We start from the raw sequence: 17,682 nt of genomic DNA, 5'->3' as shown, positions 1-17,682 counted from the left end.
AATTTTCAAAGGTTTAGAAATGCTGTGAGGTTTCATTGAGTTAGTTGTTCAAGTCCAAACATTTTACAGCACACAGTTCCATCTGGTGGCCTCTGAAAATCAATGACATTGTTTCATAAAACCTCATGTACCTTGTGGCTATCCTTGTGGTGTTTACATATTCCAGGTGTGGGTGGAATATACTTATATTACTTATAATATATCCCCAACAATGATTCTCTACTGTCAACAAACTATGCCAACTTCGTAGGATCTAATATGGATTGTGTTTTTTTTTTTTTCTTTCTTCCAGGCAAGGCTTACGCTCCAGAATTCTACTACGACACATACAGCCCTCTTTGGCAGAACCAACCTCAAGTCTTTGGTTTCAAGCTCCAATGGACTCAGATGAACCCCAATGCGGTCGATCGCATTGTTGCTTACAGACTCGGCATGCGACAGGTATGAGTTTCCAATGTACTTTCAATGAACCTCTTTGCTTCCTTCCGTCCCAGGTCTGCGATTATCGTCGATCCCTATAGTCATACTAATAAGACGAGGCTTCATGGAACAGTGGCCTCAGTGGATTTCGCTCTTGGTTTAAAAATGACGCGAGGTGTCATTGAAATGGTTGAATGAGTGCCATATGAGGACACTGTTTCATGAAGCCTCATCACTACTAATAAATATCTAAATTTGAGCTATGACATGTCTTGATGCTATGGAATGAATTGTACTATATAATACAGTGGTGCCTCGGTTTTCGAACGCCTCAGAATTCAAACAAATCGGAATTCGAACAAAAATTTCTATATTTTTTTGCTTCGGATTTCGAACAAAAATTCAGAACTTGAACGCCCCCGAAATAAGCCGGAAAAAACATAACGCGCACAGACAGATCAGCTGACCCACGACGCACTCTGTTATTGTGTATAACGCAGCCTCTGTATGCAGACGTGTCCCATTAGCTTCATTTACTGACTGTTTTTTCTTCATATTGAGGTGGACCGTGGTAGAGTGTCACAGGGGAGGTGCTCGCTCACACCTCCAGGGTTTGATGTCCTGTTGTGGGCTGGAGCTGGGACAGGGATGAGGCGAGTCTGGGACAGAGCGTTACTTGGTTTATGACTTTGTCACAGCCAAACTGCACAGAAGCGCACATTCAGAGCTGGACACGCACCGGGCACCTCTTCACTTCTGGAGAGACGTCACTCACTCGGCAACCCCTCCCACATGCAGCGGCCACACACATAGAGGAACAGCCACCTGCAGCAGACACTCTACATTCACTCCTACAAAAGACTATTTTAAGGCTTGGAACGCATCATTTCTTTTTCCATTCATTGTAATGGGAAAAATCGATTCAGATTTCGAACAATTCGCTTCTCAAACGGCCATCTGGAACGGACTGTGGTCGAGAACCGAGGTGCCACCGTACTCCCTTAACAACAGGTGCTTATTACAGACAATGAGTTTGCAATGTTGTTTCCTTCTTCAACCAATTTATTGGTCACTGTCTGTCACTGCCAATTGACAGAAACCACAGGAGGCAAAGATGCTCATCGGCCCTGTTGTGGGAGTGCTTGTGCAGCAACGACTTGCTTGTGGCATTTAGTTTTACAGCGTCAAATATTGCAGCTCATTCGACTGTCTTATTCCGCAGTTAAGTTTTACAGAAGTCAACGAGTCTCTGCAGGCAGCTGTCAGGGGCAGCTTGTTTCAAGGGTTCCGTGGTTTTCCTTCAATTGCTTCCTTGCTTTTGCTTGCCTTTGAAAGTTTAGTCAGAGGAGGTGAAGGGAGCCCCGGTGAGAGGCAAAGCAGGAGCAGCTTGTGTTTGTCAGCCTCCAAAGTTAACTCCACAGATGACAGACAGCCAACATTGATGGATTGTATTCCTTCAGTGTAGCCATCATTGTGTTTCTTCCTGTCTTTCTGCTGCTCTCCCCATGGTTTTTGTTCTATACGTCTGCAGCAGATGTGCGGCTGTGAATGAAGAATTTAAAAGTGATAATTCCTTTTAAGTCAACTGCCTTGTGGATTTTTAATGCTGCTGTGTGGGTGTGTTTTTCTGTGACACTCGGATTCAAGCATGTGTCTCTGTATAAGCGAAAGAGCAGTAATAAGGCTTCGCACACAAGTGCTCATTCTCCATTTCAAGATGAAAGATATGACGTCTTGAGGTGTATTCTGTGATTTGTCATTGAGCAACTGTCGTGGAGGAAACACTGCTGTTGTTCTTTGTGCTGAAAATTTCAACATCTTACCATGCTGAATTTCTATTGTGCGAAGTCTATGACCAGGACGCACAGTGGAGTCCCCTCGACTGAGGAGCTCTCTGGTTTAAATCCTGCTGATTTTGGTGTCTTTTAAAATCATATTGAAGCCCAATAGGATACTGCGGTGTGTTTCCTTATGCACCAAATTCTATATATGCTGAACAAAAATGTATGTGCAACTCTCAAATGTTAATTTATAAATAAAAAAAAATGGCTTACAATTCAAATTTACAGCAATAAAAAGTGATCAAAATCTTCCTCACAACTGAGAAAGAAATGCTAACAAGACACTGAGTAAAGTGACGTCTTGCACTGGGGTCATACTAAGTTTTCAAACGTCAATATCTGGCCGGTTACTGACTGTATGGCATCTGGTTGACAGGACAAATGGACATTTTTGCAGCAGCTTTTTAACATCCTCCTCTGAGGAGTGGTCACGATATGGTCACGTGAAGTGCTAAGCATGTCTGGAAGGCACGGACATTGCAATCACGCGAAGACAAAAGGAAAAAAATTACTCAGTCTCACCATAAAAACTGTAAATAATAATCTTACTACAAAATAATAGGAGAACAGTACTGCATGTTTAGGTTTTGTTCGGTATATTTTGAAGTATTTTCAATCGAAAATGGACATAAGTATCCATTGAAAACACTCCACTCGGCTGCACATCCTCAGTGTCATAGGTGTCAAAAGAGCGACTACTTTAATGTGAACTTTTGTGTCCAATGTTGACACATAGTTAAGTTTCAATGGAGTAAAATGTGACGTGGTTGGGACTTTAGTCTCAACAAGTCAGCCTTCACCTGTTTTCAACCTCATATTTACATCATAAATAAATATACAATATTAATTCTACTTCATCACATCGGTATGCATGTCAGACCTACAGTAGGATACTGTAATATTTTGCTTTATTTTGACTCAAAATAACACAATATGAGTCGCTGCCACATTAAACCCACTGCTTTTAATAAGTAATTGTACCACTTCTTTTTGGTGACAAATGATGCAGTTTTGTGTCGCTTCCACATTCCAGCCGGCGCTAGAAAACACACCGTGAACCAGTAATGTTTGTGTAGCGCAATGATTTTCCTGTCAACGAGAGCGTGTGTTTGTCTGAAAACTTGCCATATATATATATATATATATATATATATATATATATACATATACTATGTGCTTCTTGTTCCATACTCATTGTTTAGCATACCATATATAGATCTTTGCTGGAATGCACTTGCAGAGATTCATAAATGAGAGGAGCAATGCAGTTCTTTATTGAGTAGACAGATGCTGTTGTAGATGAACACTGTTTCCACATTAATACCTGTAGTTGGAACATTGTGTCGCCTTTATATCCCCCCCTCCTTGCAGGGAGAATTCTTTCCAGAGCGCACTTGTATCTCAGGAAAGGCATCCAATGTTCTCATGAAGCTATTGTTTTATTTAATGATGAAAAATGTCGGAGAATTCATTGCGTTTTTTCATAGTAGGATCCCTGCACCGCCACTCATCGCAACACGTTCACAACCTTTTGATAGAAATTCTTGTAGTACTTGTTACACGAGATACAGCGTCTCATCAAAGATGACATGAACACAGATTTGCTCTCAGCAGCACAAACAAATGCGGGTCAAAAGGCAACAGAAGCGAGGTAAAAAGAGTCAAAAATCCAGGGCAGATCGCGGATGAAACAGTGTGTAAGAGAGTGGATCGTCGACAAGCACTTCCCTGTGATAACTGAGATGTAGCTGCATGGAAACGAGGGACAGAAGAGGGTGGCGGAGGCGTGATTAAAAGTATTTGGACCGAATTGATGATTTCTATTCTTTTGCAGCAGACGGCACACAATCGAGAGGCTCATTCAGCATGATTTTTGAATGCGGTGGCGCTGCCAAGGTGCACATTTAAATCCCCATCCACCAAACTCTACCAACTGGCAAAGTTGAACAGGGTTTTCCAAGCGCTTGTTCTCTTCGTGGCTGCGTAAGCCAGATCAAGAACTCCACAGAGTCTTTAACAGTCAACTTTGTGGAGTATATTTTCATTTGCCATTGTCTTCATGTGGGTTTCATGACGTGAATCGTGGGCACCGCATTTTGAATGAACTTTGAGTTCAGCCTCATGTCATGTTGGTCTGAAATTTATTTACCTCTGGTGACTTATGCTCAGTGCAGCTGCTTCACTAAAATGTCAGTAGTAATAGCTCAGATTTGTGTTGCAGTCACCTAACACGAGTTCAAGACGGGACAGACACCAGAGCGTACAGAGACCCAGACTTTAAGATCCCTCGACTGGTGGTGGGTAAATGAGGCTTCATGATACAGTATTGAAGAGTCGATGAGGTTTCATGAAACAGTGTCCTGATGTTCAGAGGCCACCAGATGCCACTGTTATTTCTAAACCAAGAGCGCCATCTAGGGGCCTCTGAAAATTAGGACACTGTTTCATCAACCCTTCAGTACTGTTTCATGGTACCTCATGAAAGTTGAGACTAAAGTCTGTCAGTCAGTTCGACTCACACATTTACTTCTTACAGCTGTTCAGTCTGGTCTCAATTTTGGGTTTGGCGGTCTTGACTGCAACTCCAGTTTATTATAGTTTAAGACAAAACCTCAAATGTCACTTCTACTTATCTGGAAAGCCATTAAAACACAAAGATCTGACTTGTTTAACAAAAATGAGTTTGAATTTATCCTGTAAATTAAGATTTAATGTCTTAAAGTACCACCTAATTCTGTCATAAAAAGCAATGCGAAAGTAGAAGGTCTTCAACTGAGCCCAAACCAGGTGCACAAAAGAAGCAACACAAGGCGGCTCTATTAGCACAATGGCACGCCGATGTGAATAATTCATTTCATGTGATGAGTTCCGATATGCGCTCTGAATATATTTATGTATTTTGCAAGGGAAAAGTTAAACCCTGGATTGAGAAAAGACTGAAGAAAGTGAGCCGCAAATGACGGGGAGGAGAGGACTGTGTGGGAGAAGATGCTCCTTTTGTAAACTAATAAATGCAGATTCACTAAGACTGACTGTGAAATTGCGATGAAAGGCTACAGCACATTCGATGGGACTCTTCTGCGTTTTGATAGAAGCTCTCCTTAAATCTCCTCCACCTTGTTGAGTGGAAAAGTAAGAAGCGCTCGGCCGCATGTCTCGGTAATGGATTGCTTTTGTGTTATCGTCCACTGCTCTCGTGAGAGACAGTGTTGTTGGAGCTGGGATGAAGCGTTGGCTAAAGGGCATGCCGAGGCAGGTAACACAGATCAGCTAGACCTGTCAGAGGTGCGCCGAGAAGGTGGCACCTCTTCTTGTTTTGCTCACTGAGATGCCTTGACTTCCACCCAGCAGTTTGTTTGGGAAAATCCTTTGGTGTTTGTGTTTTTTCTCCTGGAGTTTTTAGCTTGTATCTGATAGACGGATGGATGGATGAACAGATGGATGGCAACTGGTGGGTGGTTCCCTTGAAAGCCAGTGTGCCACTGTTAATAGTTCATACTTTTTCTGTAGTCATTCAAAATTTGACTTTTTTTTTAAGGAATTTTAAAGTAGGAATCGTGTCTTGAATTTCACAAATTCTGTGGGAACATTGAAAGCCCAGAGCAGTCATGTAATAATTTCTTAATTTGCGTTTCCTTTCTGTTATTTTCATGATCATTATTCCCTTTCCTGTTGTTCAATCGTTACGATTTTTCATAATTCCATGTTTATTATCAAGTTTTATAAAATGGAGAACTTTGTTCAAATATTGAAATGAAATAAAAGTAAAAATAGTATGAACATGCACGCAGAAGAGGTGTTTGTCGTTCACCAAAATAAAAAATTTAAAAAAAAAATAAAAATTGACTTCACCACCACGATGTTGGCAAATACTATTAATAAATATTAACAGATGCAAAATATTAATTTGATGATATTTTTGTTTAGTTTTGACCGCCTCCTTCTGTTGTTTGTTGGCTTTGACTAACATTAAAACTGTGTGGAATGTAGTTTAGTTAAAACAAACAGACAAAAAAATGTGTTTGTATCATGCAACCAAACCTTTTGAAACACTTTTTTTTCCCCAAGAATTTTTTTTCACATGTAAAACCGCATTTGTGAGAAGCAATATCACCTCTTGCTTTTTTGAGTTGGAGACAGATTGACAAACACTTTGAATTGTATTTCACAGGTCAAATATTAACGGTAAGACAAACGGCATAAACCTGAGCCAAATGAGTGACGCTTGCGCTGCCTTGCTCTCCAGATGATCTTGACACTTAAGACTTTACCGAGGCGGTAAGACATTTATAATCCATGGCATGCAGCCTTCACACTTTGCTGACAAACTCTGTTGACAAGGTTTCGAACTGCACTGTGCACACATCAGATGCGTTGCTCATTGTAAGCATTGCCCTTCAGCAGTGTGTTCAGCATGAGTCCCTCAAGGATCCGTTCTTGGGCAGCTTCTTTTCAAAACCTCATCAATTATAACTTATTTTTCCCCACACATTTGCAGTGATGCACACAATATACTATGTTACTCACAGAATATAATTGACGTGTGAAAGTTTTCTCCAGACAAGTCTGAAGTGCTTTGAGCTAAAGAATTCAAAATGTCAAGGGTCAGTGCTCAACTTGACCCCATGACATTTAACCCGATTTATCAGAAGTTTCTCTGTAATAATTGATCCATATTTAAACTCAAACTCCAAGCTGTAGTTCTAGCTGTGAACTAGTGAATAGCACCTTTAGTGAACTCATATTTCTGTGCATTTAAACCAGTAAATTTAAAGCAGATTTCAGGCTAGAATGACAGAGTGAACATTTATGAAGAACCTAATAAATGTTTACTATTGAATTGGCGGCAATTTATTCAAGTTAGTTGCTCTAAACCAGACCTGGCCAAAGTGCGGCCCGGAGGCTAAATGTGGCCCTTTGACTGTATTTATGCGGCGCTCCTGGAGTCAAACTATGAAACTGACAATGTTGTTGTTCTTGTCCCTTAAAATACATCATAATTGAATGTAGATTTTGAAATGTATGAGAATCTTTTCTGTGCATTTTCAACTTAATTTTTATTTTCATTGTTTTCTTATCCTCCTCTCTTTGGGTTTGATGGTCTCAGAGTATAATCTGGCCCCTTTGGAAATTCAATTGTTCACTTCTGCTCTAAACCAAACTCAGGATGCAACTGGAGAACCTGCCATCATTGGTCCAATTTTAGCATGTGGTTGAAACATGGCAAACATTTTACAGTAGACAGTGCCATCTGGTGGCCTCTGAAAATCAGGACACTGTTTCATGAAACCTCATCTGCCCTTCACTCAACAAGACACATCTATCGCCCAGATCTGGGGGACGATTTGTGTGTGGCCCCCAGTCAGTCTAGTTCGAGGCCCCTGGTCACGAAATGAAATTAGACCTTTCATGAGTAAAAATTGGGTCGAGGCAGAGTAGAAGCGGTGTAAGACATAGCTATGAATTATCGCAATGAGACATCCTGAGATCTTTTTTTCCATACTCTATCCATTTATAAAAGGCTGAACACACAAATAAATGTGATGTAGCCACATGGTGAAGTGGAGAGAGGTCCACCCTTTCCTTGGAGACAGATGAAAAGGCTTTCAGAAATTCAAGATGAAAGTATTCTATGCCTGAGTGTACATTTAGTGCACGTTATGATTTTGAAAGATGAGAGGGATTGAACTGTCAACGACAGGAACGCTACCAATCTGCTCACGACTTTTCATTGTAACTTGTTATTGAAAATGTGCTAAAAGTACTGTATGTGCTCTACACCTTAAGAAGTCCCTTATGTAAGAAGTATATCCTTTGTGTTTTTAAATTGATATATAAGGCCTGTGTAGATCAATTGCAGCTTGAATTATTATATGCAGGCCATCTAACAGTCCAACTTAGCCTTCATTACCCATTTATTATTTTGGTTCTTCATTTTTGGCTTTGATCAATCCCTCTTTTTTCATGCCACAGAGGTTTTATGAAGTGCCGCCGCAGTCAAATGACATTAAACCAATAGTGCTGGCTACATCACTACGGGAAATGTACAGAATGAAAGGCAATGGAGTGTAAACAGGAACCACAATTGGAAGAAGGCACAGGAATTCGGTCAACATTAAATAGGAGTGAATGAAATGGGCAGCTCTGACCTAAAGGGGACATAAAAACAGAAAAAAAAGATTGTATTTAAAGCAAATTTAAGGTATATTGACTCCCTTAAAATGTGATGCTACCTCAGTTTGTTTTTATGTCGCTGCATTTGCTTTGAAACCAAGAATAAACTGAAGAAAAATCACAGTTACCTGTCTGTAACATAGTCCTCGACGTGGGTCATAGAACGAACTAGTTTGAGGGTGTTTGGTCTGTATTCTAAGGTGGAGTCAAAATTGTTATGAGAACAAGCCCCAATGTCATGAGAGCAATAGTTTTCTGAAGGCCTCAAACAAATGGAAAGAGACTCACTTTGTTTCTCAAGAATTTAAGAATGAAAAAAAGACACTTTTCTGGCTGGAGCCAGAGCACCACTAGAGGTCAATCTGCACACCTCCCTGTTGAGAGAAGTCAGCTTTCCTAGTTGCATGTTGATCTATTTCAAGTTAAAGTGCCTCGTCCAGTGGTAGATTTTGATGCTGGAGTTAAACTATTTACAGCAAATACTGAACAATGTGAAATTGTAATTCGAGGACGGATTCCTTAAAGATACACCCTGTGTCTTTACCCTAACCACGACAATTTTTTAAGGTGCAGGGCATTTTAGTGACGGCTCATGAGATAAAATGTATTGATGTGATACCATACCAAAACCCCACAAAGCAAGCCAGCATCCATTGTCATACTGCAGTAGCAGAGTATGTGCCAGTGCCCATGTCAGTACTGAGCTTGACTGTTTGTTGCCTTTCTTGCTTATGGAAGACAAAGACTATAAACTAGGGTTGCAAATCGATATGATTCAAAAGCGCTATATATTTTCAAGAAAGGTACGTTTTTGTGAACGGTAAAAATCTCTACGATTCGATTCGGATTTGATAGCAAAACCATTTGCTAATTTTACAGCAATGAATAACAGGTGAAACACATCCCATACATTTAGTATTTAGTTATTTAGTTTATGTTTCAAAGTTAAAAGCAAGTGAAAGTCAACATTTGGATGGAATAGCTCTGTCAGGATACGAAGGGACGAGGGAGCTAAAGCCACGTATAGAGGACGTGGTGTAGGACCCAAGTGCAAGTGGTTATAGGCACAGGAGGCAGGAGGGAATTATAAATAATATTTAACAATTAAACAAACAAGAAAAAACACAACTGAAAGCATCACCGAACCGGGAAGAAACGGAGCGAACGCAGAATGTAAAAACAGAGTAACAAAACTAACAGAAGTGCACAAACATGAGTAAAAAGTCAAAACAGAAAGCGTCACCGAACCGGGAGAAAACAAACTTAAATCACAGGGAACTAGATTTACAAAAGCACAAAGGACAGATAATCACAAAAGAAACCAGGGAGCACAAGGAAGCACGAAGAAACAAATCACTAACTCAAGGCAGCAGGGTTAAACACAGAGTAACAAAAGAACTAGCAAGCGCACAGAATATGACCGAAAACAAAGAGAGCCACGAGTTAAATGAACTAGCTAGCAAACAGAACTAAAAGCCGAACACGGGGAGAGACACGAGAACCAGGAGTTAAATGAACTAGCTAGCAAACAGAACGAAAAGCCGAACACAGGGAGAGACACGAGAACCAGGAGTTAAATGAACTAGCTAGCAAACAGAACGAAAAGCCGAACACAGGGAGAGACACGAGAAACAAGGAGTTACCACAGCGGAACAGAAGGAGTCCAAAAATCACAGGAACCACACGACACGTCACAGGGAACTTGGGAAACCATGGGGAAAAAATATAACGATCTGGCACACGTTGCTGGAGCCCAGGTGTTCTTGTAGACAAGTCATCAGGTTAATCGGCTCCAGCCGTGTGCCAAAGGAACAGGGGAAAAAAGCAAAACCAGGACTCGGAGCCTGGAAGCGGAGCCATGACAAGCTCTTTCTTTTTTGTCTTATTTCCTGAATAAATGATCATCTCAACAGCAACTTGAAAAGCCGCATGAAACTGGGGGAAGAGTCGCATCCGGCTCGGAAGCCGCGGGTTGGCCAGGTCTACTTTAGAACAAACCACAGTTTTGAGAAGGTGAATCCATACCATTGGCACTTTAGGTAACTGCAGATGGAAGACTGCGACATGTCACTGCAGATGAGGCAAAGATTTAGCGCTTGTCATATTCACGTCCGGAATTATTACATTCTTGTCACGCTGCGTTGCCAACAATCAGCTGGATTGTGTGTGTCCCGGGCTTAAGTGAGATTTATTCCGCCCCATCATGAGATATACCTGGTGTCCACGGAGGCGAGAAATCGCCGTAATGAACTGCCATGCCTTTTGTAATTTAGAAGAAAGGTGAAGTTTCCAGTGGATCGGAAGGGACAAGTGCACCGACTACAATTACCACAGACAAAGCTCTTTATTTACCTGCTGACTTGTGCTGGTGAAATCCTCCAGTAATTGTAAATCATCCTGCTTCTAAGTAATTACTTAATTGACTTTTTTTTTTTTTTCTGATCGCACACATTGACTGCTTCACAGGGGACAGAGCTTAATGAATTCTGCCTGCCCTGTTCTGCACAAGTGTGGTCTCTTCCTGGAAGCCTTCACTTCTGTGTGAACCGATCTTCAGGAAAACACGTCTTTCTTCCTTTCCCCTGCGGCCGTTTCACAAGGAAAACTTATTTTTTGAAAGTTAGCAGCAGGTTTTACACAGCAAATTGTGTGCAGTAGTACCTTCTTGAGCTTAGTAATGGCTTAACTTGTAGCATAAATCCTTCCTGTTCGGTTCCATGCAGCTCAGCGTGGTGAAACCTTCCAACTAGTTTACAGAAATGTCTCGGGAAATGAGGTGAAATAAATGTACAAGTATCTTCAGCAGCTCCAAAGCAAAGCTGATGGATGTCCCTTTCATGGTGTACATGGCGACCATCTTGGAAGCTACGCCAGATAGGGGTTGTGTGTGGTGTATAATTCCCAGTGGAAACTTAGGTTAAAGTGGCTGTTGACCTTGTGTGAATTCTCAGGATCATGCCGTGATCAAATCCTATAGACACTGTTTGAACGTTTGTTCCAGAATGTAAGGTGCTCAACTCGGTGTCCTTGCAAAACCGCAGTATATTTCAAACTGAGTTGACACTTTAATGGGATAAATAAATCACGCACATGCAAAAATAACCGTCCTGCCTGCTCACAACCGTCTTGGAATTCCAAAGCTGCTTTGAAAGTAAACGTGGCTAATGAGCAGCGAGCTGTCAACAGCTTACAGAGGAAAAAAATCTTTTAGCTGTGTAGTGTTTAATGTCGGCGTATCACACAAATGCATACGGACAAGGTTAATCAGCAGATGAGAAGGAACGCGGTGCGCAGATGGTAAAGAAACGACATGTTCACTTCGGTCATTTAAGATCTGTTTCTGGAGGCAAATTATTCGACACATGAAAGGACAAACTGGTCACTCTCTGGCACACAGAGCTGGACTGTGGGATGCTTGTGTTCATTGCAATGAAGCAAACATAGTTGTGATCCAAAGACGGATTGATCTCATGTTTGTTTTAATTCCCAATGGATATGCTACACTAGAATGGAATGTGTTTTTATATAGCCATACATGATAAAGAAGAAAGTTTTGTACTTTCTTGAACACGCATGTTTTCCTACCAGGACACATGCTTGGCGTCTGAGCGGCGATCAGATGCTTTCACATGAAAAATCTGAGGTTTGACTCATGCCCATAAAACTTGCGCTGAACCAATGAAGAGTGTGCTAATGTATCCGTTAAGCGCTATCACCCTTTACATCTGCTTTACATCTAAATAGAGCAATTGAAAGTTGCTGTCGAAAACACCTGTATTTCGGGAATGGCCTGAACTTTTACAATTCCATGAAGGTTTTTATTTTATTTTTTTCTTTGTTCATTGATATTATTTTCACAATTGCGATGAGTCTTGCAGGATGAGTTACGAAGCTGCTAGAATCCCATTCAAATTGTGCCCTACGTATTTTTTGAATATTGCTTTTATGCAGTAATGTTCCCACCTATCTTTGTTTGGGGTGACAGACTGAAAAAAAAAATTTCGCAGAAAGTGCCATCTGGCATGTAACCAGTGTTTTCACTCCGTGACAAAATGGCCGCCTCGCTCAACACGCTGTACAAACGTCCATCACCAAAGCATCGAAAACATCTTCAATGAACCTGTTTCTGAATAAAAACAAAACTGACATTTCATCTTGGTGAGAATTTTGCTGCATTTTTACATGTCACTTCATATAACAGCGAAACATGGCGCAACACAATGTATGAAGCGGCTCACCGTCATGGCCTGAACTGATCTTGTAGGGCGAGTTGAGTCCATCCATCATCCACCAGTTTGAGGTGGTTTTGTTTTCTGTCAACAACATGCCTGACTCCGTATTTGATGGAAAGATTTCTTTGTGTGTGTTTCTCTTGCAATCCAGCAGTGAAGACGATGAATATTTTGAACGTTACCGTCAAGATATACAGTCAATGTTTAGAGGCTGGTGAGACTTTCAGACAACGCTGCAGTGCTGTCACCGCTCCAAGGCTCACAATCAGATCATTGCTATCCGTCATCCGATTGCGGTGATGATAATTTTCTCAAAATGAACAAAACAAAGGCATAAATCATCGACTTCTAGAAAAAGAAAAGAAGGCTAAAGGCATTATTCACCGGGAAGACTACAATCTTGCTGACAGGTGTTTGGCAACAAGCCTATGTGTGATGCCAACGTAACATCAATTGCCGAAGGAGAGCTGCAAGATGGTTCATCCAAGTTCTTCAGCTGATGTCTTCCTCCATACTTTGTTTAGTAATGTCACGAGTTACTCGAGTATAGCTGGAAATTCACTTTGCATTGTGTGTCTTGGTCTTGACTTAAGTCTTGCTAAATTATTTATCAATGTGAAATATACCCACGAGTCATCTCAGTGCGCTAACAGCGGTCTTCTGAGGACTCCTTAATTTATACTCCCTTTGCCTATGAAATTGTACCCGTTTCAAACAATGTTACCACACGTTCCTTCCGTCCAGGGTTTCCAGTGGTACTTGCCCGATTGGTCCGTATCCGTAAGCTTTGTGGAAACGTGCAGAAATAGGAACGAAAGTAACGCAGAGCACAGACGGAAGGCTCCGACTGTATCCGGATCTGTATGGAACTGGATCCATCACATCCTTCAGCGTCGCCATCAGATCGGTGGGGCGTAAATTCCGGCACCTGCTAAGGGCGATTTTTCGACAATAGCTGCCTGAAACACACTGAAACTGCAACTTTGTCAGCCCAAATGTGTCGCTTCCCCCATTATTGGAGCGTGACAGTTTGTTGACCTTAATAGCACCTCTACAGGGTCAAATAGGGACCATTCGTGATTGCATTTGTGCATCCGATGTTGGTGTTTCAATGGAGTGAAATCGTTCCCCTCCACTGTCAGGTTCAAAAGGTGGGTTTAGGAGGAACACCTTATGTATTCTTAGCAATAGGGGCACCACCCCAAGGCTTAACCCTAACCCCAACTTTTGTCTTTCTTTTTTGTAACGTCATCATGGTGATGCCTGTTGCATCAACACGGAACGCGGACTTCTGTGTCAGTTTGGTACGGAAAAGTCCACTTTAAAATAGTAGCTATTTGAGGCCTTGAGAGTGATAATGTGTTAACTTAACATGGAAACCTGTTATTCTTTAAGTGTATATAAAGGCATGGTCGGGTTGTTGCTGGCTATGTTTTCTGTGTTGGAACATTTAAATAATATTCCTTTTCTTTTTTTATCTCAACTTCAGATGGGTTTGCAGCGCTGGTGGGAGCAGGAGATTCCTGTAGACGGAACCATCAACAAGGGCGAGCTCATGACCCACAACCTCACTGAGCTCATAAAGCCCGAATCCTATGAGGTGCGCCTCACCCCCATCACACGTTTCGGAGAGGGCGACTCCACAATCCGCATTGTCACTTACAGCGGTGAGTCCTGATGAATGTTTTATCGCGCTGCAACTTGTCTACTCACCCTGCAACATTTTAAAGCTTTCAAGTTAGGGCGACACTCGAACGGAGGCGGATTTAGGTCCTGCTGTTCCACACGGTTGCACATGTGTAGGTGCTACAGCTGCTGCAGATTGTGCGATCCTCCTGCTGACGCTCAAATGAACCCCTGCTTGTGTTTGTGCTGCAGCCACTCACTGGCGTTCGCTCCTGACAATGATGCAAATGGTTTGGTAAAAGTGAACATAATGAACTCGGAACAGTTCTTCGCAAAGCTGAGTGAAATGAAAGTTGATCAGCTGCCTAAAGATCTGTTCTTTGTGACCTTTATTGGCTGAGTCAGGCTTTTTTTCTGCACTCAGGCAAACGCTGACGTGTCAGTAGCGCGTGAGAGAACATCAAAGTGCCATCTGACTCAAACATTTCACTTGGACCACAGAATCTAACCGGACTGGGCTGGAAATTCTACTTATTTTCATTTTTTTTAACCAGATGTGAGTTGTCTACTGGGAGGCCGTTTCATAGCGGTTTCATTTTAGTTCAGAATATCCAAATGTCAAGGTGTACATTAAATACTGTACACCTTATACTGCTGCTGTTAAAAGTACAGCAAGTCCCAGCATAAGTGGCTTCTGTTGGCTGGATTTTGTGTGTGATCGTGTGGCTGCCCGAATGAATTCCACTGCAGAATATTCAGAGTAAACATAAAATTCAAATCATTGAAGTTGAATTTAAATATGTAGAAATTATGCGATTTAAAATAAATTAAATATGAAAATACTGTACGTTTATCTTCTGATAAATTCCCACCCATTCCATCCCTTGTGATCACAAAAGTAACTGCCAGTAAAAGCAGTTTGTTCTATGCTGTTGCTTGTTTTTAAGCGTTTCAAATTGAATTTGCTTGGCCTTTTTTTGACCAGAGGGCGAGTAGCAATGTTGGAGAGCACAGGTAGACAAGCATATAGTGCATGTACACGATCAGATCTTGAGAATATATGTGTCCAGCAAAAATAATAAAGTTGTAATTTACTTAACTCAAATAACATGAGAACACAACCGATCATTGTAAATGATCCTTCATTCAGCCTGCTGCAGATAAAAGAAGTGAGTAGAAGAGGACAGAGAAATGTGTTGATCAAGTCGAGTGGTGAATCTAAAGTGTTCAATTGGAAACAGTAAATTGGAATTCAGCAGGCGAGGACTTGACATGCCACTTTGCAAATCAGGAAACAGTGATCCGTAAAACGTAGCTGTGATCTACTGCGACCTTCAGATGGATCAGACTAACATGGCTCAATCTCCATCTGTTTCCTGCTTATTTATTCTGTACATTGGCCGAATGAATCTTGATTTTTGTGACCGTCAATGAGATGGCGTCCCCACGGAGTGTCTGCAGTGTTTGAAAATCGGTTCTCCAAGAAACAAATAAAAGTGCCGGCGATTCATCCCGAAATGTCCAGGATGAGGAAAAAATGATGGCGAACGGAGACAGTTTAGTGACAGATGGGAAAGCAAAAACATGTGTGCTTCAGAGAGGAAAAACACGGTGTGCCTTTTGTGTTTACAAGGCAGTGTCTGTGGCGAGGGAGTACGATTTATGTTGGCGTTTTGAAACCACAAAGAATCATGCTAAATATAGCCTCCAAGAAAAACAGACAAGAATGATTTAAATGCAGACTGCTGTTGTTTAGTTTGGTGTTTATTCATTATTATTTTCAATGTTGTTTTCCTCACAACTTGGACTATGATTTAGATTGTGTTCCCTTGAGTGAGTGATTTAAAAATCATTATAGGATTCAATGGCTGATGAATAAACAGCTCAATATACGGGGGGAAACTGAAAACAAGACCTTGAAATTGAACAAATCTGAATAAAGAGGGGATTTTATCCTTCCCTGCTTCTCTTGTCTTCACATTCCCAATTCTCTTTTCATACATCATCATGAGCTGCAGTGAAACTGAATTATTCACAACAGCTGCAGCACAACTTAGGAAGAGCTCAGCAGTCAGGAATCGCTAGGAAACAGGCAGCCAGTTTGTTTTGGGCTTTTCACATCTGAAGAACCTGTGCATCTGCTCGCAGACACCGCTGGTCTACAGTGACAATCACAGGAGTGTTTTTGTGTTCCAGCCAATGTGTCCTCCCACAGGCCGGAGAGTCTATCTCGATTTGCAAGCTGCTGGAGAGATACAGTGTGTATTGATGTTTTCTCACTGGCCTCACCAGACTGCCATAACACACAGCGTCCCTCTGTCTGCTTCTCTTTCACAAGAAAGAAACGCCTGAAGCAAAAACCCATGGCAGTAAACTTAAATCTCCTATTTGAAAGTGAACCCCATTTTCTTTATGAACTTTGTTGATCAGAATTTTTTGTTTGTTTGTTGGTAACATTCTGACCAAGCTCAGAAAAGGCTTAGACAGGACAATGTGTTTAGTAACTCTTGTTCTGTCAACACACTGTCAATTGCACATGCTTTACCATTCTTTTCTGCGGCCCACCACTCGGTCCAATTGAGGCCTGGCTGTGGCATCCACAAGGCAATCTCTGATGTACCTCAACCCTGCAATACTGTTTCACGATAACTCATCTGCCCCTCACTTGATGGAATCATGTACTTAGGTACAGGTCTCCCTCTTAGGGTATTGCATTTTTGCCACCAGTGGACGAGTGAAACCGCACAAGTACGGATGGTTATCGGTGTCAGCCTTGATCGGTATTGGACAAAATGAATGGGTTGGGTATAGGATTGATGGGAACTGAGGTGATCCATAAGCCCAAATATCCTGAGTTCCACTTTGCCACATGCAGTTGTCTTTTTGAATGAATGGTGATGGTGCGTCAAACAAGGGCCATAACCTAGTATTTTCCCATGTTACACTCTCATTCATTCCGTTAAAAGCTTTAACAAAGCTAAAGCAGTCGTGCACAACTTCAGTGGTGCTGTGTTTTTGGTATCAGTATGAAGCAGGTCACACCTATAAACAGTAGCAACCTTGAGTAATAAGTAGAAGTTATCGGATTAGCTTGGTACATACCGATCCTTAATGCCGTAACATCGGTATCGGAATCAGATGTGACAAAGTTATACCAGAATCCTCATATCTGAGCATGGACTTACCCTAAAATCTCTGATCCTAAGATATCTGCGATGTAATCTCTTCCATCCATTCCGTCAATGAACAGTCTGGAAATCCACAGGTCAAGTGACACATTACAAAATAAGGGCACTGGCCTTAAACTCAAGTCGCACGCACACCCTTTCACCAGGAACTCGAACAAAAGCCCAGCACCTCACCACTCTTGCGAGATCCCCAACACACAC

General features: G+C 41.6%; 1 protein-coding gene across 5 annotated transcripts in view; it reads left to right on the top strand.

Annotated features, from left to right (window-relative positions):
* The window catches only part of LOC128746608 (MAM domain-containing glycosylphosphatidylinositol anchor protein 2-like), a 199,944-nt gene that overhangs the window by 153,526 nt on the left and 28,736 nt on the right, over positions 1-17,682 (top strand). For all 5 annotated transcript variants that reach the window (XM_053843781.1, XM_053843779.1, XM_053843778.1 and 2 more), the window contains exons 11-12: positions 293-441; positions 14,157-14,334. In XM_053843781.1, coding sequence (XP_053699756.1) covers positions 293-441; positions 14,157-14,334 — 327 coding nt within the window. The remainder of the gene's footprint in view (positions 1-292; positions 442-14,156; positions 14,335-17,682) is intronic.

Source organism: Synchiropus splendidus, chromosome 15, assembly GCF_027744825.2.
Source record: "Synchiropus splendidus isolate RoL2022-P1 chromosome 15, RoL_Sspl_1.0, whole genome shotgun sequence".
Taxonomy (NCBI): domain Eukaryota; kingdom Metazoa; phylum Chordata; class Actinopteri; order Syngnathiformes; family Callionymidae; genus Synchiropus; species Synchiropus splendidus.
The sequence above is the reverse complement of the archived record's forward strand: the minus strand, read 5'-3'. Positions and strand labels throughout refer to the sequence as shown.